The sequence below is a fragment of the Argopecten irradians genome, chromosome 8 (assembly GCF_041381155.1).
Source record: "Argopecten irradians isolate NY chromosome 8, Ai_NY, whole genome shotgun sequence".
Classification (NCBI taxonomy): Eukaryota; Metazoa; Mollusca; class Bivalvia; order Pectinida; family Pectinidae; genus Argopecten; species Argopecten irradians.
Window position 1 is genome coordinate 28008935 of NC_091141.1, and position 21979 is coordinate 28030913.

A 21979-nucleotide genomic window follows, 5' to 3' on the forward strand; every position below is an offset into this window, starting at 1 on the left:
TAAATATACAGTTTGTAGTAAGTTATAATTAGGGAAGTGTTCTGTTTCTATGTATAATTTCGGGAATTCGGGTTATAAAGACAGAAAGAATACACTTTCACATCCTTCCACATCCTTCCACATCTAGGGCACTGAGTGCTTCACAGTGGGATGTTGTATTAGTCATTTTTTCACATGTAATCGTACTTTAATACTGCGACACTGAGTTCCGGGGCCACAAACGGGGAATGAGTTATGTATTTAGGAATGTCGATAAAAATATTGCTAAAAAGGCAAAATACATCATTTTATTAATACATATTAATTCTTCACTAAGTTAGTACTCTCTAATCTCTAATGTATTCTTTTCAGTTGCGTGCCTTTTTATACGAATACTTAACACCACGAGGTGGAGCGGTGAACGTGATAAAATTAATAATAAAACAAAACAACCTAAGCCGCCCAATAGAAACCACAACAAATTTGTTTACTGATACAATCGTATTAAGACTGGTAAGCGTGCACGTGGGTATCAGTGGGGCTGTTACGGACCACTTGTGATAATGACAGGAGATTGGGTGGATGACCTTCTTTCATGTACGGAGGAACTGACTTCAGAGGTGAGACAATTAAGCATGCTTATGGACTAAAGTTCTTCATATACGACACCAAAGGTGATATGGTATTTCTGCTTTTGACGTGTCCTTATAACTGTTTATCACGGAAAGAATATCCGACATCTTATAGAAGTCGATTTTTTCACCTGTATAGTACGGTTTGTGAGCGGACGTGTGACCAGCAATAAGTAATAACCATCTTCACCTTTGTAATATATGTACATATCATACAGTCGTCACCTGTAATACTCCTGAAAATATGAATTAAAGGGCCACTACCTTTCCGAAACGGCTTTTAATTTTTGAAATAGGAATGTAAAACGAGATCAATAATTTTGTAGAGTCGCAGGATTTATTAACTATACGTTTACTAGCACACTTATCATCACCTTCAGAGCTGTTTAATTAGAATAAATAAAATGTTAATTTTCATAACGCGGGTCGTTTTATGTTTCCCGCCGTCGTCCTAAATGCCGCGCGGTAGTTGATTATCACTGCGCTAGACGGCAAAACAGCGAAATGAATCTCCACTGTTATCGTACATTAGACAGGGAATCTTGCATATGTTGGGTGTTGTAACCTCATCTTAAGCCATCGATATATATTTTCTTTTGTTATTAATGTTTTTAAGAAACCTATAAATTTTGCTCCGGAAAGGTAGTGGGCCTTTAATGAAGCAAAGCTTAAGTGTAATCTCCAATATCCAAAGTCTGTATTATAGGCCACCTTTGAATTAAGGTCAAGATAACTCGTCTCCTAATCAATGTTCCATACGTTCCAAAGATATCATATGATCACCTTTCTCTATGACCATTGTTTTACTGGTTGCGGTTTGCAATAATGGTTACCATCCTAAAAAATCGACAAATACATTTATGTTGAACTATTGTTCTTTGTTGTGTTGTGTGACCAGCTCGGCCATTTTTTTTCCAAAGCATTATTTTTTTTTTTATTTTGCATTATTAGATAGTAACATGTACGATACTGTCATGTCAGAATATGTACGATACTGTCATGTCAGAATATGTACGATACTGTCATGTCAGAATATGTATACTGTCATGTCAGAATATGTACGATACTGTCATGTCAGAATATGTACGATACTCTGGTGATGGAGGTGAACTGTTGACATTAAAACTACTGACAAAGTCTGAAGGACAAATTCTGATGAAGACTATGGAATAGTTTCATGGTCGGCATCATGATACTATCCAGAAATACATTGCTTTCATTGGGATAGATAGTTAGACTGATTCAGTGTTTATTTGATATATTGGTGGGTATCGTTGATAAAATACATAGCATATGGATGTTTTTCCTTTGGTTTCATTCCCCGGAATTTGTTCAAATGTTCGATGTTTTTGGTTGTTTTGCAAGCTCTAATTGTTAGATATTTCTTGTGATTGTATGGTGTAGTTTAATGCTTGCATTCGTTAGTTTTTCATTATAAATAGCTAATTGAGCGAAAGCATTATCTACGTATGCCATCTAACCACGTTTATTTCCGTTTGGTACGTCATGCAGTAGGACATTTCGTTTGCTTCTATGCATGTCAACACGTTGAAATATATCAAAACTATCGTAATAATAACTTAAAGGTCTAGTTTAAACCAATCCCATGGGATGTCTTTCCACCCTGTAAACATTTGATGTGGCGTTACTCTATTGTACACCCTGACACTGTGAGTACACGTATATATAACGTGACTGGTCGGGGTGTGTTGTTTGGTGTCTTGGGCAGTATACGTAGTTATGGTATGGTAGAAATAATGTCCGGTACAACGTGATCAAACCACAATTACGACCTCCCAAACGGAAAATGTTCTCATCAGACATGCACGATAATAATTTATCACATAACTTGTATTAATAGAAATATAAGTGATATATTAAAAATAGTAGAAATCTTGCTCCGATGTGACGTTTCAGTCTACTGAGACAATCATGCGACGTCATATATATAAGGCATCGAAGCTACCTGTGACGTCACAATAGTGATATTACACATGTGTCTTACGATATTTATGACATGGCCGTATGACATGGCTGGACGGGCTAGTTACATGTATGTGTTAAAAGTGGACACTATAGTTTACATGGACAATATTCAGATTTACATGGAGATACCCGCGGTAATTAATAGGGCCATGTGTCGTGGAAGACTAAACGTCCTAAAAGTCCTTCATCCCTCTGACTACATAAATCACATATCAGAAGAACCAAGTAGCCAAAAGATTGGGTGTTGATCGAGGGTAACGCCACTTTATCATAATGTATCTACAGAGGTAAATGGCCGCGATAAGTTGAGGTAAGATAGTATTTAGATTCACTCGTAAGCAGAAATAGGCCATAGGTTTATGTGTTAGGAGAATATTATTTAACTTATTATAGCGATAACGACAGTGAAATTCATTGGTTACTTAAGCACATTCCTGTAGCATTATTTGTGAATAACTGACAGTAATTGTTCATTACATCTGTACATATCCAGAAGCATATGAACTAATTCACACAAGTTATACTTTTCAAGGTTAAAGATACTCTACTGCCGACAGAGCATAAATTAACACAAAAAATAATATAAGATAATTTATTTTGCTTTTGGTGCATGCGCAATAAGTACTTAATTAATATAGGATACAATGCCACCGATTTTTTTCGGGATACAATTGCTTTTTTTCATATTTTTAACTTGAAGTAAAATTAGAGGCTAAAACTTAAAGGCCCACTACCTTTCCGGAGCAGGCCCACTACCTTTCCGGAGCAAAATTTATAGGTTTCTTAAAAACATTAATAACAAAAGAAAATATATATCGATGGCTTAAGATGAGGTTACAACACCCAACATATGCAAGATTCCCTGTCTAATGTACGATAACAGTGGAGATTCATTTCGCTGTTTTGCCGTCTAGCGCAGTGATAATCAACTACCGCGCGGCATTTAGGACGACGGCGGGAAACATAAAACGACCGCGTTATGAAAATTAACATTTTATTTATTCTAATTAAACAGTTCTGAAGGTGATGATAAGTGTGCTAGTAAACGTATAGTTGATAACTTCTGCGACTCTACAAAATTATTGATCTCGTTTTACATTCCTATTTAAAAATTAAAACGTAGTGGCCCTTAAGCCCACTACCTTTCCGGAGCAAATAAAGGTTTCTTTAAAACATTAATAACAAAAGAAATTTATATCGATGGCTTAAGATGAGGTTAAACACATGCAAAAACGACCCGCAGTGATAGTTATGAAAATTAAAATTAACATTTTATTTATTCTAATTAAACAGCTCTGAAGGTGATGATAAGTGTGCTAGTAAACGTATAGTTAATAAATCCTGCGACTCTACAAAATTATTGATCTCGTTTTACATTCCTATTTCAAAAATTAAAAGCCGTTTCGGAAAGGTAGTGGCCCTTTAACAATGGTGGTAATGGTGTAAAGTAAGTAACTTTTGTAACTGAAGATTGTTTTTGACATGTCCGAATACCACAATTCTGCTTGCCTTGCTTCCTCCTTTCTAAATCTTTATCTTACCTCCTTGCTATACTTTCCTTTCTTTTCTTTCTCCTCTACTTATAAGTGCAATATACCTCTATCAACTTACATCTAATTTACTGTGATCACCTTACTAATAACTGCCTTCATGAGTGAAAGATAGTATGAGAGAAGAGAATATATGATTATGTATGCTTCTTTTTATGTGTGGACGGAATAGTGTGATTGTTCTTGAATGATTAATATAAGATGAGAGTATGAAGTGTGATAAATGACAGTATGATGAGATGTTTGATGATAATAATTATGTTAATGATGATAAAGATGATGGTGGTGATGATGATATTGGTGATGAAGATGATGTTATGATGATGATGAGATAGACTATGGTTGTGATAATGATGATGATGATGATGAAAATCATGGAACGATGTTGGTTGTGATGATGGTGACGATTGATGATGATGATGATGATGATGATGATAATGATATGAGTAAGATGTTTGAGAATGAGCGTGATAGTGATATTGAATGTGAATAAGAATGCAAGTATCTATTTATTATGTGGTATATCGCACATGAAAATGAAATAAAAAATAAATTATAAAAAACCCTTTTGTAACTGAAGAAAAATACTAAATCGTCTGTTCCTGTTTTTGATTGTGAAAAAATACCATTTGTCAGCGGTGGGGCATCTTGAAATTGTATATTGCATTATATCAATTAGATCTCAGATGGGTTTGATACTTGTCAAAATCCGTCAACATTTGCAAGAGTTGCGGAACTGTTAAAATCGTCAAAATAGACAAATCCTATTTTAAGGTTTCCGCTCAATAAATTTTGAACTCCGATTTCAACCAAAGTATTTCTTTATATCAATGAGGTATCAGATGAGTTTGTTACTGGTCAAAATCCGTCAATATTTGCCAGAGTTACGGGACTTGATAACTGTGTGACGTTTATCGGGTCCGTACCAGTCACAATTAACTGATGATCATCAAATTACTCAGTGCAAATATATACAGATCTGTAAGTTTGTATTGTCACAAAATTCATTTACTTATCGTAATACTATACATTTATCATAATCTTCGGAACAATTTGAAATGAATAAAATGATAATTTTCATAACGCGGGTCGTCTTATGAATATCGTGCGGTATACAAAACTGTACATGCAGAAACACAGGGACCTGGCACGAAAATTTTTAACCAATAGTATACATAAATATATATTATAGCATCAAGGGTATGACCTCGGCGGTCGAGAAAAACGAGAAAAACTTTAATATATATATCTATACTGTTAGTTTAAAAGATCGTGCCATGTCCCTGTGGGCAGAATCATATATACATTTGTATATTTGTTTCTTGTATATGTGATGATCACTGCGCCAAACGGCAAAACAGCAAAATGTCTCTCCACTGTTTTCATATATAACGCAGGAAATCTTGCATATATTTGTTGTTGTAACCTCATCTTAGTCCATGGGTATATTTTCTGATGTTATATAAACTTTTGAGAAACTTATATTTTGCTCAGGAAAGGTAGTGGGCCTTTTTAAGAATGTTTAAGAATGTCTCTTTATTTGTTCAGGCCATCAATGCAATTTATTTAATTTATTTTCATTTTTTATTTTCATTAATATATATGTTCCTGCATGGATTTCATCAGTGGGAAATCCTTGGTTCTTGTGTACATGTACATGTGCATGTGTATCGAATTACCTCCCTTGACAGGTACTCTCCTGTGTACAAACCTTGTGTTTACACTTGTCAAAGTAGGTCGTGCATCCACAAGATTTGAGAGACATCAAGTTATTTGTGTCCGTATTTATTCTAAAGAACAGGTAAAAGGCGTTAAATGCTTAATATTTTGATTACATATCCCACTAGTTTGATACTTACATTGATTTATATCCGTTCAGTGAGATGGTATCTCGGATATAGCTAGCTAACGTTCGTGGTCTCTGAATCACCAAATGACCCACATACTCACCGAAATTCACTTTATAAACATATTGTCACTCTTTACGAACTCCTTTATATATTTGCCATACAATAATACATATTTTCGATAAAGTTACGTACAATAACGTGTTTAAACATTTGTTAGATGTCAGTTAAATTTATTTTCATAAACAGGAAATGATAAGGCAAAAAAAAAAGTATATTTCAGGTACCCCTACCTACCCTAGTTTTTACTTCCGACCCTAGCTATTTTATCACTCTTTTTCAAAAAAATATGTTGTGTGTGAAGTTTTCAACTTTAATTTTTACGCATGCTTCAAGTTTAATCGGATAAAGTTTAATTACGAATATGGTAATGAGAAATAAAAGACTTATAGCTATAGCCAGCCTAAAGCCTGAAAGACACTTGCAAATGACATGTAATAAAGCCACTCAACCCCTCCCCTACCCCTCCTAAAACATTAAATGAAAAAAAAAACTTAAAAAAAATCCCGACCCACCTACCCTATTTTTTTCAGTCATGTAACCTGAAACATGCATATATTTTTTTTTGGCCTAATATCATATGTAGTGATCATGTACTTGAAGTTCTGACACTATTTTATTCTATTATTATCAACACGTTTTACTGTAAAAAGTTTCCAAGGTGTTACATTTGGAGTTATTCTATAATACATGGTCACTCTCTTTAAAATAAAGCAGATGTATCAAAGTACATTTTGATGAAATGATAATATATTTTCATTCAGACTGTGAATCATCAAAAATATGCCAGTAAAATATACAGTTAAGCTTGTTCAAAACTATAATTCTTGCATAATGTGTCAGTCGATCAACTTGTCAGCCGATTACTTTTTGGATGTTTACATGTACGCTGTATTTTTTGCTGACTGACGACGTTAGACAGGAGGTAAAAATTCAAAGGTCTTCTTCTTCTTCCATGTATAGAGTTTGACTCTTCAAATAGGGTTATACTTTGCCGCATGCGGCTCGAAAAGGCTAAAAGTCCTCAGTAGGTAGATGTATATTTACAGTTAAAAAAAAAATAAAAAAAATCATGTGCCTCATAATGTTCAAAACTAGGCTGGTGGTAGACTGCTTAGTTTGTTGCGAAATCCGTCCAGGTTGGTTGCTGGCGGATGACTCTGGAAGTCTGTTTCCAGTCTCGGATGGTTTTAGGGAAAAAGGATGTTTTGTAAACATCTTTCCCTGGGATGATGGTATACGGAAGGCATGCTCTCCCCTAGTTCTTAGATAACACTTCACAAGGAAGTGCTGTGATGGAATAGCTACTAATTGGTGGTAAATCTTGTACATTAGTATAAGTCGAATCTTAACCCTCCTGATTGATAGTGATTCCCAGTCCAGCTGCTGCAGCAATGATGTCATCATGCCTGGCTCTCTATTTGTGTAGTTTCTGGTGGTAAATCTAGCTAACCACTCTTCATTGGACTGATTCCAGCTGATTGATTTGTATGGTTGGTGGATAGTCCCAGACTAATGAGGCATGCATATAAATAAAGTGTTGGCTTACAAGTGTTTGATAGGCTTTGGATCTTGCTGATGTTTTACATTTCCTCATGTTGCAATGAAGGAATCCGATGGTTCTAGATTTGTTTTCCTTGGAATCTTGTCGTGCTATACCTGTAGTGTTGTTGGAGTAGTTAATAATGAACTTCAAGGACTTTTGAATTTAATTCGCTACATGCATATCAGGATCGAGTTAAAATGAGTTAGTTTTAATAAAATTAATGTAACAAATGAAAATGCATAAACATTGTGTTTCATTTCATTATATGTTACATTTATATTTTGTTTCCAATCAATAACTCTGAAAGAAATATGAAATTCAATAAACAAAGGACAATTAAAACATATCTTTATTTTAGGAAACGATAACAATAATATATACCATAGATTTCAGTATAACCATCCGTTACTGACTGAAAGCATTGATTCAGTATTTAAATGTAAAATTAAAAAGAAAATTAGTTGCCTAAATTAATTATATAATTAGTTTTACACTAAAATTTGTTATACAAATTGTGGTACAACTGGCTATATTAAGTATATTTAGTGCAGTTGGAGTTATTTTAATTTCATTATAAATACAAAACAAATGTTCTAACGAAGTTTGTTAAATTCAGAGTTTTACTGTTTTAGCTAGCTTTTACCATTTCTGATTTTGTTGACAGGGATGCCTGAATCAGAGAGGTGACAGCTATGAGGAGTACTATGCTTTGAAGCCTAGATTAGAAATGACAACAGTGAACTACTTGGACGATACTTCAACGATGGCAGAAAGCCATCACAGTGATTTATCAAGCAAACCTCATTATGAAAGAGATGCCTTTAAAGAGGACATTTGTCATGAGAAGACGACTGAGATAATGTGTACTAGCAGTACATCGCAGTACTTCGATGAATTCACGCGCAGCCATATTAGTCCACCCTACAGTGATACCAGTAGCCAACCAAGTCCTCATGCTGCAGCTCTCACACCACCAAGCCTTAAGGAATACACCAGCATTCCATCACCTATCTGTGATAAATCTGGAGCCTACGACTGTGGACCAGGTGGTCAGTCAAGTCCAGATTCCGTCAGTCAGCCTGTGGCACCAAAGACGTTGGCGCCATTACTTCCACCGTGTCGTGTGTGTGGAGAAAAGGCGTCAGGTTTCCACTACGGTGTGAATACCTGTGAAGCATGTAAGGTGAGTAATCAGAGAATCTTCATATGAGAACAAGTACAAGTCAAATGTGTTACGATGAGAGAAATAATGGAAAGTTTATTTCTAATATAAAACATGAGTCCACTTGTACAAAACATAGATCTGGAAGATGAGAAAAACTTCAAGCAATGCATAAATATTGTCTATAGATATATAAGATTTGATAGAATTTTATGAATAGAAGCAGGACCCAGCAGATTTAGATTTGAAGAGAATTTTATCAGACATTTTAAATGATTTAGTGTTTATTTAATACAAGGAAATTTAAATTAATATATATTGCCCAGGTTTAATCCTTTGTCATTGTCGATTTTTTTTTTATCAAATGATCTTTAAATTTTCAGGGTTTTTTCCGTAGAAGCCTTAAAAGGCAAATAGACTACCGATGCCAAGGATCTATAGGAAAGGAATGTGTGATAGAACCGGGTAGACGGAACAGCTGTCCCAAGTGCCGTTACAAAAAGTGCCTTAATGTGGGAATGTCAAAAGAAGGTAAAGAAAAGTGTTTCTCAATATTAATAGGTCTATTTTCTGTTGAAAGCTGTGAATGAATTTTTGGGAGTTTCATAAGATAAAAAGTAGTTAAACAGACAGAAAATCCAATCACAGTTGACAAAGTGTTTTCCTTAATTTTATACTGGGTAGACTCAAATATGAAAGGTACATGTTGATATGAATATGCAACTTATTACAGTTACATTGTATTACATAAGATGAATTTGACAAGTGATATTGGGAAACTTTGGATTCTGTGAGAACCAAATAGATTAAAACTAACCTTTATCTAGATATATAGAGAGACACAACACATTTAGTAAGATGTTAAATTTCTATTTTACAGCAATTAAAACAGGAAGATATACACATGAAAAGCGAACCAATGATATACGCGAGATTAAACAGTTACAGCAGGTTAAAGAGAGTACCCCAGAGGTCTCAGCTCGAGTGTCCCCTGTCCCCATGGCTGGACACTCTTCATCTTATAATTACCAGTCAAGTGAAACACCTCCTGTGAATATAAAACAGGAAAGGTTTTGTGACGAAGAGATCGAGGAACTGCTGTCCAAAATGGACAAAGCACAAGAGGAAATGTATGGTCCTTTATGGAAAGTATGGCTTGATGAGGACAATGATATCCTTAGAAAAACACAAAAATATCATGTAAGTTATGTAGTACATACATGTATAGATTTAAAATCTTATTCCGTCAAAATCACTCTGTATTTTACGAAAGTCATTAACCAGTGTAGCATAGGTGTCTTGGTCATAATCATCCATGAGAATCATATGTATTGTGATGGTTTCTTGTTATGTCAGTCTGATTCAAAAGAATATCACAATGATTTGGATCTAATAAGTAATTGTAATTAAATAAAACTCAACCTCCAGGGGTTACTATCATAATAACGTCATAATCATATTAATGGTAGTGATAATAACTCCTGCAGTATTGAGGATAGAGTAAAAAAATTATTTGAAAATCTCAAATGATAGTCATGTCTTTGTTTAGAGACTAAAGTTTCCACTTAATATCAATTGTCAATACACAATTACATCATCGTTATTAATTAACAGGAGGAATTCTTGGCCAAAAAAGAGCTATTCGGAGACTTATCCAGTATATCAAAAGAAGAACACCGTAACTTTTACGATACGACTGGTATTGACCTGGACAATCGTCTAGAGATGATGAGTAACATCGCCACCACCATGGAAAATGGAGTCACAAAGTATATTGGGTTCGCCAAAAACATTCCTGGATTCTCAGATTTATCATTGGATGATCAAGCAGCACTTGTGAAGAGTGAGTACACACTGAAAGTTAGCATTGCTTATATCAAGCATCTGTTAAATGTAAAACTGATACAGTTTGTGTTTTAGTATATTTCATTAAAATCAACCACCTCATCGATCTCCCAGGACACCAGTCTTTATTTGATCATTATGAACCATAGACACATTTATAGTAAATAGATTTGAGCAGCAGAAAGGCAAAAGGTGGGTTGATGTATTTTTAAATCCATTGAGGTATTTAATTAGCATTAAAATAATGGCAAGCTTTAGATGTTAACCTTTTACACAGCTCATGAAAGTTTGGTGATATTATTATTTGTGACTTAAGTTAATCAAATAACCTCAATTGTAAAATTTGGCCATTTGTTGCAGGTTCAAGATTCGAGTTCTGGTTCTGGGGGTTTTATAGGTTCATCAATGCTGATTTGGGAATTACGACAAATTTAAAAGGAAACTGTTATCACATACGTGAACTCTTCAAACTGTGGGACGAGACTTTCATCACAACATTATTCAGTTTTGTGCGTTCTGTTCAGAAACTGAATTTGTCGGCTCAGGAGATAGCCATCATTAGGTGTATTATCGTGACCTACACAGGTAAGTGGGGTTCATAGCAGTAGATTTAACTATGTACTATTAAGTTATGTATTAATTAGTTTAGTTCCTTCTGCACAGCTCTGCACATTTCTGATGCTATTGTTTATTGTATTCCTCTGACATCCTGGAACTGTGGTATAAATTTAGGTTATATTAATGTTCATGATACTCACTATAAACTTTTGTTTCTTTCATTGTGATAGATATATTTTCATTATTTTATATCATTCAGTTGCTATGATATCACTGATTATATCCCTTTTACCATTGCAGCAAAGTAGAATAGAGTTCATTAATTTAGTTTGATAACAGCGTTTTCAAAAGAATTGTTTCGCTGTGTCTCTCTTAAAGATATCTTTAGCATGTCATTTTTGCCAAAATGTAAATTGTGTGACATCTTTTCTTCTTGAAAATCGTTGTAACGTGTCTGCTTTGCATACCGGTATTATAAAATGTGTGTCATTGCTTCTCCTTGAAGATCGCTGTAACTTGTCAGATCCAAACAAAGTGGAGACGATCCAGTGGAGAATGATCATGTGCCTGCAGTACCTTGTTGAGAAAACGCATCACCCAGAGGAGCACTTTCTCTCTAAGATCTTTGACCGTCTAGCAGCAATACGGTGTCTTACAGAAATCAACACTCGTGTCTCCCAGAGCCTCAAGCTAGAGTGGCCAGTGATTAAAAACCATCCTCTGTTGTTAGAACTCATGTCTATTTAAAGGGATGCTTCAAATCCAGGTGAAATGTGATGTTCTGAGTTCAGTTTTGAATTATACATTTTGAATTTTGATATGTCCTATGATAGTATGGACATGTTTTGTTTCATGTGATGTCAAATTTTGATTGTGTTATTTCACTTTTTTTTGAAAATTGAGATGTTTTGTTTCAAGTTTATATCACACAGAATGACTTTCTTATGCTTTATATGTTATTGACGATATTTTGGTTTTTAAGTTCACATCCGAAATAGACAAGTTTGTGTCTTATACAATGTAGGTTGTATAATGATTACGATTGTAACTAAAATCACATAACTATTTACTGTGAAATTGCTTGAATTCAGACAATTTTACATGAAGTTTCTAAAATCTGGTATAACATTATTATAATGTAATAAATCATATATTTCATTGATTTTTTTCAGACATACATGTAGCTAGTTAACCAACTTCTCTGGCAAGCTAACAGTAAATAGTATTATTGAATCTTTAAAAGATTAAAGGTTGTATTTGATATTTTATTCAGTTTAAACAGTTTAGTACAAACTCTTTAAAGCAGGGTAAGACTAATCAATGATTTTACCTTACGTTCAGTTTTAAATATTACCAAAGAGAGCACATTCTTCTAAGCTTGATAATATATTGAAGAAGTTAAAGATTCTCCACCACCGACAGAGCATAACTGATATTTATCATTTGAACAATAGTTGGTGTTAAATCGTGTGTATATATGCTTAATTAACACAAAAAATGATATAAAATAATTTATTTTGCCTTTTGTGCATGCGCAATCAGTACTTCATGCCATATAGGATATAGTGCCAAGGAATTTTTTCTTTTTAACTTGAAGTAAAATTAGAAGTTCAAACTTTTTAATGGTGGTAATGGTGTATGGTAGGTAATTTTTGCAACTGAAGAAAAACACTAAATCATCGTCTTCTGTTTTTGATAGTGAAAAAATACCATTTGTCAGCGGTGGAGCATCTTTAAATATTGAAACCGAAGTTATGTATTTAGAGTGAAAATCATGGTGACACCCTTATATCCCTACGGCCCAATAGTCTGAAGGCCCGTTAGTCCGAAGCCCCAATAGTCCGAAGGCCAGTTAGTCCGAAAATTAGTAAATATTGCAAGTTATAGAGTTGTTATAATTAACGTATTTTGACGAAAACATTTTTCGGCACTGCTGATCTGACAATTTCTATGGACAGCAAGTTGTCATTTCTTCATGGAGCATTGCCAGGTCAAAATCACATCAAAATAAAAATAAATAGATTAAAAAAAAAATAAAAATAACATCTTACATTTTATAGGATATCTCACAAGCATACATTCTATGGATTATCTTACAAACATGCAAGCTTTAAAATGTCTGATTGTTAGCCTTTTGTACACTGTATTGCATTAGGATTAACATTGCTCAATCAATAAATGATGTATATAATCAAATCTTACCGAAAAATGGCTTTTATTATACCTGTAAACGTCGTTATATTGTACAATATATACATGTATTTAACGACTTCCCCATTCTTTGAATTGTTTATTCTACCCATAATGATGGAAATGGTACGCATAATGATACATTTTGTTGTTTCATATCATTTTCCGTATCAATTCTATAGTCACATACATGTAAGTCTACCTTAGCAAGTTTACAACAAATCTTTTGCATCAAAAACTGTAATAAACGTTTGTTTCATTTCAAGTACTGTTCGCATATAAATCCTAATTATATCATCTGTTATTGGACTATCGGACTATTGGGCCTTCGGACTAACAGGCCTTAGGACTAACAGGCCTTAGGACTAATGGGCCTTCGGACTGACAGGCCTTCGGACTATTGGGCCTTCGGACTAACGGGCCTTAGGACTAATGGGCCTTCAGACTGACAGGCCGTCGGACTATTGGGACGTAGGGATATAAGGCGGTCACCAAAATCATCCTATACAATAATGATTTAACTCATACTATATAATAATAATGATGTTTAATATATAGATACAGTATGTATATATATCTCATCTGTTCCATTCATTGAGGATAGAGTGTATGTAACATGAAAAATCTATATATACATGCTGTACATTTCATTTGAGGTGAAAGGTTGATGAAAATTCTTAATATAAACCATAAACACTACCAGTAGATACTCACAAGTAACATCATTATTTCGTATGATGAACGTAGGAAAATTGTTTCAAAATATTTTAAATGCCAACATTTACTTTGTTTATTTTCAGCCAGCATGTGTCTTATAATTTCACATGTTTTTCATTGTGCACAAAGTACATGTAAACAGAGTGCCATTTGTAGGCTAGTATATATATATAGATGCAGCTATTTCATAAATGTGTATAGAAAAACAGCATACTACAATTACTGACATTAACAAAACATGATCATTCCGTGTTGATAAGTAATGTGACTTTACATAAAGATAATACTTTCAGCTTTGCATATTTTCTTATAATGAATGATGTAAATTATTTAACTAAAATTTCAAATATATCAATTGTCGTGAAATACTTTCTTATAAAAACGTAAAAGATTTGATATGTTTTGTGAACAAGGTTTGAAAGGAAACCAGCATTCTATACAGACTTACAGCCAAACAAACACAGTTGAGATATCCATGTAACATAACTGGTAAACAAGACTCTTTTTTGGGACCGATCGGTCAACAAGATGGTCAACAGGTCACAATCTTGAATTTTGATAATAGGAGATTTCAGAAAAGATGGCGATGACGTCACACAAAGGTACATCCGGGCGCTCAAAGGTACAACTCCGTATAGCCACACATAAACATAGAGGGAAAACAGCCGCTTGCGATGATTGTTTACATTTTATTGTAATAAATTGTACGACAATCCGAGAACTATTGCGTTATTTTAATTATAAAAAGGGTAAATAAATATATTTAACAATAATATTTAGATATAAACATCTGGTATTTATATATTTTACTCCGTTTATACTCCATTTTCTACCGCCACGAGAAAAAAACACGGTCGCCATTAGACCTACGTATAAACATTGACAGAAGTTACAAAATTGACAACTGCAAATTAAATTCCAAGTTTCCCCAAATATTATACTGATATTTCAATAAGCAATTACTGTTTTCTAAGTCTTACTTGGTAAAACACCTTACGATGTGTGATTATGACCAAATTAAAATTTGCCTTCGTAGATACCCCAAGCGCACTGCAGCCATTACATACAGTACTGCCGAGATCCCGAATTTCGTCATTTTTCATAGTCACAAAATTATGTATTCTGGTTAACTTTTTCGTCAGAAATTTTGGAATTTAGTTTATAACATTCAAATGAGTCATTTTATAGTTACTTTTTATCATATTTTTAATCAAAACTTCGAGTATTTTAGGATTCTCGAAGTCGTGCGCAATGTGTCCTGGTCGGCATTTATAGTAATTACGATCTGCATTGTAGCTATATTCATAAATCTAAATGTAGTCTATCTAACATGTATTCAAATTATTTAAAAGTAATATCACCTCAATTTGGGACTTCACATAACGGCACATGGAATAAAAGTGATTAAAAATAAAAAAAAATAAACTCATGAAATTGAACGATTTCACTATTTTATTTTTCGAGATATCGGCAGCCATACTGTACGTCTACGTACACATACATGTATATCTTCATTTATGTGTAACGGTGGTTTATACCATTCATTTAAAATAATATATACATGGGAAATAACGAAATATATATATTTTACAAGTACTTATTGAGATATGTGTTGGTAATGACGTATAAATATTATTAATTTCCCAACTATCGGCTGTTGCCCGAGGTGATCTACCAGCGAAGCCATGCACGAGCGGCCGTGGTCTGGCCAGGTAGTTCACATTTCGTTATATTTATATTAAATAGTGTTATGAACAGATTTTTCGTGTATAACAAAAATATGATACATTGAAATCATTTATCTATTCATAACTTTTTCACAACATGGATTTCTACGTGTGAACAAAAAGCGGGTACGTGTGACGGCCCGGCACCGCTTCGCAAGCTAGCTTCAACACTAAATCTAAACAAATATATTTAGCAATAAACAATTGTAAATATAAATGTCTGTAACCTCTGAAACAATAAGAAACTATTTTGAAATCAAAATTTGCAAGTATGAAAGTGTATACTTTTGTCAAAGTATCGATTGTGTAGCAGGGATGTACGTATCTGTTATTGTTTTTGTTAGTCGCCATACCGTGTTTGTACCTTTGAGGACGCGGATGTAAACTTTCTGTGACGTCACGCCATCTTTTCTGAAATCTCCTGAAGTTTGTTACCGCTATTATATATCTCAGAAACCACTGAAGCGATCTGTCTCAAATTTTATATGTAGGTCACCCTATAGCTAGGAACTTAGTTGTGCATACATATATGTATTGCATTTTGAGACTGATCGGTCGACAAGATGGCCTACAGGTAGCCATTTTGGAATTTGGGAATTGAAGTTTGTTATTGTTATGTATCTCAGAAAGTACTGAAAGAATCTTTCTCAAATTTCATATGTAGTAATATGAAGTAAAAGTTTGAAAACCAGAGAAAAGATCCATCTTTCCATTGTCAGACAAAGATCATTTTTTGGTGGGCGCCAAGATCCCTCTGGGATCTAGATCTCTTGTTGTCAAATATCAAGTTCATTCTACATGTAAATAATATTCCGTTTGCATCACAACATTCCAATCGGAGTCAGGGTTATGATCCTTTCTATCTAATGAGTCCAGTCAAAATAGAAGTGTGTTAATTTATTTTGAGTTCAGTATTTGTCATTGAGTCACTTTCTGAGTCGATCAAGGGTAAGTGAAAGTAGTGATGTCTGATGCATTTGTTGTGGATAATTTTGAGTGAAGGTGATGTTAGCTGTGGTATCTGGTGTAGACTATTGAGTCCAATTGAATGGACCTGTGATATTGATATTCTATAAAGATAGTTTAGTGTGAGTGAACGTATAATACAAAATGTACATGTATATAATGGTACTGATGATAATTAATTATGTAAATCAAAAAAGTGTTGTAACACAGTAAATACTGAACAGAAAAATCAAATAAAGGAAATAATATGTCTAATAATTTGCCATAATGTTAGAATTAAATTAAACATAGGTAATCAAATATATCATACATCATATAACAGCACACAAAGGGTAATTCATCGTATGTTGCTAAAATACATTTTTAAATGTATGCGTCATGTTTCCTCCTGACTTTGTACTCAACATCCCGATATGGCATTTGACAGAGATGCCTGTCAGGTATATCTATAGTTTACACTTTGTATTAATTAACTAAAGGACATGTAACAAACATTAAGTATGTATTGTACCTGTTATGAAGAGGATTTTGAATTCATTTTACTGAGACAAAATTTAATCACATCAAGTTAATATAGTTTGGTAGTATATTTTTCAGGTTATTTTTGAAATCAGAAAACACTAAACAATTTTTTTTGAACTCTCAGTCTGTAATGTATCTTTTAAAAAACAGCATTAGCACCGACACGATTGTGTGTGGGCAATAAAGTCCTTGTCCATAATCAAAATTAGAATCCAGTGTATGCTTAGATTGGAAAAATGTATGTCTTCTTTCCATCATTGTGTTACTAACATGAAAAGATATAATGTTCTGTTTGATTTGAATTCACTTCTTGAGTCATTTTATTCTCAGTTAACATTGCTTGATGTGCAGATTACACTATAATTATGATCATGTATTGAAAACAAAGGACAATTCTCAGTTAACATTGCTTGATGTGCAGATTACACTATAATTATGATCATGTATTGAAAACAAAGGACAGTTACACATGTAACGAAGTACTAACTCCAAAAATAATAAAATTACCAAGTTTCATATTTTGCACAAAATGTCATGTTATTCATATGACATGAAACACATTAGCCTGAGAATTCATGTCAATTTGTGATGAAGATTCATTGCATTGAAAATACAATGTACATTTGTACCTATGTGGCTGTCATCTTTTGTATTATTATTTTCTAATCGGTGAGTGTTATATTAGGGTAACAGCATGGGAACAGAAGGTCTAGCAATTGGCAGTCATGCACACTGTTAATCACTAACGTGACGCTACCCAAATTGGAGCACTTTTTGAAGATAATTGTAAAATTTTTCTTATTTGTGGTTGAATCCAGATTTTTTTCTTAACATTCCACAAATAGATGCTTTTATTATTAATTTCATGATTTGTTTACTTGTCAGCAGTGCATATATTTATAAATGCAGAGCTTGGAATCATGCTCGGTCCAGCCCTGTGTTTCAGCAGGTTTGAGTACCCAAAATGGAACACCTCCTAAATAAAGTTTGATTAATAAATGCCCAGGCATGATAAAAAATGTTTGAATTCATTAAAAGAAAGTTCAAACATTTTTTAGTTTATTCAAGTCACATGTCTTTCAAAAATATTCCATTCAGCATTTATTTTTCTTATTTTAAAATATATGGTGTTTTTAGGGTTGTCGCACGACGTCGTTTCCCGGAGTTTTTCAAAATTTCATTATTTTCATTTTTAAATACAGATAATAAGCAACTGGAAAGAAAATGACATATTAAAATTGTCACAGTTATTAGTCAGCACCTTAATTTTTGTTCAAGACTGTTATTGTTAGTTTAGATTGTAAACTGAAAATTCTGTATAACATATTTTAAAAGTGTTTCATTTTGGGTAGCGTTCCAAATTGGGTAGCGTCACGTTAACTACTTTTTGTAACTAACTAAAAATGATAAGCATAATTGTTAGTATTAATGTTAAATATTCATTGTTATATTACAGCGGATGTTCTGAGCATGTGAGTATGGTAATGATGTATAACAATTGTGACAGTGTAATTGTCAATCAAATAATGTTAACAAGTATAATTACATACATCAGATATAATTAACTTTAGAAACTTAACCTAAAATGTTGTTTATTTAATGTTTATGTATCTTATGAAATATATCTAATCTATCATTATTCTTTTGTGTATGATACTTTAAGTGTCCTCACGATATAGAGCTGTCGAAAAGCCAAAGGTGTGTTAACGGATATCATGTTCGATGCATATTATTTGTTTTGTGTTTGATATTTATAAGATATTTCTTGATTCCGAAATAATGTAAATAAGTAATTTGTACAAATTATTCATATTTTAATTATCATATGTGCATACTTATTTGAATCATCAAGAATGATACATTATAATTAGTTTTCTATCTGATCATTTTTGGATTTGTGTTATTTTATATTTGTGAGTTATTGTATATTACTATATAAGGAGAATGGCTATTATTTAAGACATATACACACCTATAGTAGCTTGTATTCCTGAGCGAAGGTATAGCTTTAGTTTTGCTATGTGTAATGCCATTTCATAATTCATTATACACATACAACTGGATATGGATAAATGTCTCCATTCTATAACAAATATATATAGAAATAACGAAAGTTAACGAAATAACAAAGATTTCATGGAATGGGTGTGATCGAACACCATGTACTACAAATAAGACGAAATAACAAAGATTTCATGGAATGGGTGTGATCGAACACCATCATGCATGTAATGATTTCACTAGTCCTGTGTACAATCACAATATCAAAGTCTTTTCTATCATAGGTCGTTCTCGTTATGGCTCTGGAAAAAAACCTGATAATTGAGAATCAATTTAAATCAAGGTAGACAAGTCTCTTAATCAATAATGTTTTTAGATTCTGTGTGGCGACACGACCTTACACAGATTCTGTGTGGCGACACGACCTTACACAGATTCTCTGTGGCGACACGACCTTACACAGATTCTCTGTGGCGACACGACCTTACACAGATTCTCTGTGGCGACACGACCTTACACAGATTCTCTGTGGCGACACGACCTTACACCTTTTATCGACATAAATTAACTTTGTGTGCTATATACACTAGTAGATAACACGACTGGAGAGCGGATCTTCCAGGTACATTGTATAGCCATTATGGTCTGAAGAGATTGTGTATATTGATTTTATCTTATGATTTATGTTATGATTTTGATGCAATTTGTCGACAGCATAAACTACATGTAGTTATCCAAGACTTGAATTAATTAAAAAGTCTTTAATGTAGCAGTAGGTTGGTTAATTATATTTATCATATTCCTGTGCCTACTTTTACACCATGTGATATATGATTGGTTTATTTGAGACCGCTATTAAATATGTCTCTGCGATGTTATAAACGATCTTTCATATATACCTGCTTAGATCATGTCATAACTTGTACTGTAGATTTCTGATCTGTTGGTTTTAACGGATACTTGTATGTCATATACAGAAATCATTGATATAAAGCTTTCATTTATATGAATCCTTTCACAGTTTATCGTTATTGACCCTTTGGGTTTCATTGTCGTTTGGATGTTTGTATGTACAGGAATGTAAAAAAAATCCGTTGATATATAGATGCGTTCACTCTCCGGTTTATATCCGATATTTATATTACTGTACATTGTTGTATCCACAATATGTCGGTACCTGTGCCTTTCCTGGTGTAACTACAACGTTACGTCGAGTAAAATGTTTGAAATCAATTCCTAGTGTTGTGATGTTATTTATCGTAAATCTTTACTAGAACGCCTTTCACGTTCGTTAAAAAAACAAACAAAGAACAACAACACAGAAACAATACCAGTCTACATTTCGCAGCATTGTTGGTGAATGTTAGAGCATTTAATTGCGTTATCCGCTCCATAGACATGTAGCCTATATAGTGATGTCCGGAATATGGAAAATCCCCCGGTTTCGAGTCGAAATCATAATAAACCATTGTGTAGACACATTTTATGAAATAAAAATAGGTTTCTAGGCGATTTTGAGTTTTTCTGTGTATTATGCAGACGATCAAAAAGTCATGTAGTTGTAGTTGGCTAGTAAATTGTATAACTTTCTAAGCATGGTACGTCATTAAATGATCATGGCTGTTAATAGTACAAATTAAATACAAACATTTAAGTCTTTGTATATTGTAGACAGCCTGTTATGCAGTACGAATACCGACAAAATAATAAAACCCGGGTCGGGTAAAAAATGGCGATGATAAAGAAACTTCTCTGAACGACTACTATGACAACCATGCGTTTCAAAAGAGTAAGAAGAAAGTGATGACCAAATGGTGTTAGGATGGGAGTACATGTACAGTCTGGTTTTTGGCGTTATGTAAGGATTGACTTGAATAGATTTTTTATGATATGGAGATATAAACACAAAAATCTGAGAGTACACTAAGATTTTTGTGTTATATCTCCATAGCATAAAAAACTATTCAAATTAATCCTTATAATTCAATTTACTAAAGATAATCTCTTCAATATTCCAAATTCATTTTGAGACTCTTTTGTCTATGAAATCATTACGCCGTCATCTCAGCCAATCAGAAGCAACGTTACAAACGGCGACGCCAGTTTTTCCTTTGTTAGCTGATAAAGTAAATGTTTAAGCCAATGTAATGCTCGTAACAAGCAAAATTGAATTATAGCTTCGTAACATAACAGTATTTAAGTTTATTATGGACCAATTTTATGAAAGGCTCTTCTTTTCCTTCTATGAAATCATTTCATCGTTGTTTCAGCCAATCAGAGACAGCTTAACAAACTACGACGTCATTTTATATATTATGATATGATATTATGGGTCAATGACACCACGAATGTATCCATTACAATTCGCTTGAAGAAGGATAACTCCAGCTGCATTGTACGACTTGCTTACCTTTCGAACATAGGCATCTGTTGGAATTATCATACAATCTATCAATTCTTTATAGCTCTTTTTCAATTATATATCATTTCACCAGCAATGTAAACAGAACAGAAGCAATAACATGATCAAATATAAGGTTTATACTGGGTGCTGGCCCACTCTCCTCAGTTCAAGGGACTGTTTATATAATTACATGTACAATGTGCGTTAGTACGGCAAGGCAAGTTACTTTTTATAGCGAAAATCTTTTTCAATTATATATCATTTCACCAGCAATGTAAACAGAACAG

At 33.4% G+C, this 21979-nt stretch overlaps 1 protein-coding gene across 2 annotated transcripts; it reads left to right on the top strand.

Moving 5' to 3' along the window:
• The first annotated feature begins 442 nt into the window (after positions 1-442).
• Positions 443-19464, top strand: LOC138330041 (vitamin D3 receptor-like). 2 transcript variants are annotated; one of them, XR_011209513.1, is made up of 8 exons: positions 443-599; positions 8265-8783; positions 9146-9293; positions 9643-9962; positions 10377-10605; positions 10968-11192; positions 11671-14674; positions 14711-19464. XR_011209513.1 is itself a non-coding variant. In XM_069277409.1 (7 exons), the coding sequence occupies exons 1-7, from the start codon at positions 543-545 to the stop codon at positions 11910-11912; spliced, it is 1740 nt and encodes a 579-aa protein (XP_069133510.1). In that variant the 5' UTR covers positions 443-542; the 3' UTR covers positions 11913-19464. The 2 variants fall into 2 exon arrangements, 1 of the variants encoding a protein (XP_069133510.1); XM_069277409.1 differs by having other exon boundaries at positions 11671-19464.
• Positions 19465-21979: the final 2515 nt, after the last annotated feature.

What these genes read in the sequence shown, in the direction of transcription:
- LOC138330041 (XM_069277409.1), top strand. Translation starts at nt 543, where the DNA reads ATGACAGGAGATTGGGTGGATGACCTTCTTTCATGTACGGAGGAACTG. An exon ending in GAAAAACACAAAAATATCAT is followed by an intron (nt 9,963 to 10,376) that starts GTAAGTTATGTA and finishes ATTAATTAACAG; the next exon opens with GAGGAATTCTTGGCCAAAAA. An exon ending in TATTATCGTGACCTACACAG is followed by an intron (nt 11,193 to 11,670) that starts GTAAGTGGGGTT and finishes TTCTCCTTGAAG; the next exon opens with ATCGCTGTAACTTGTCAGAT.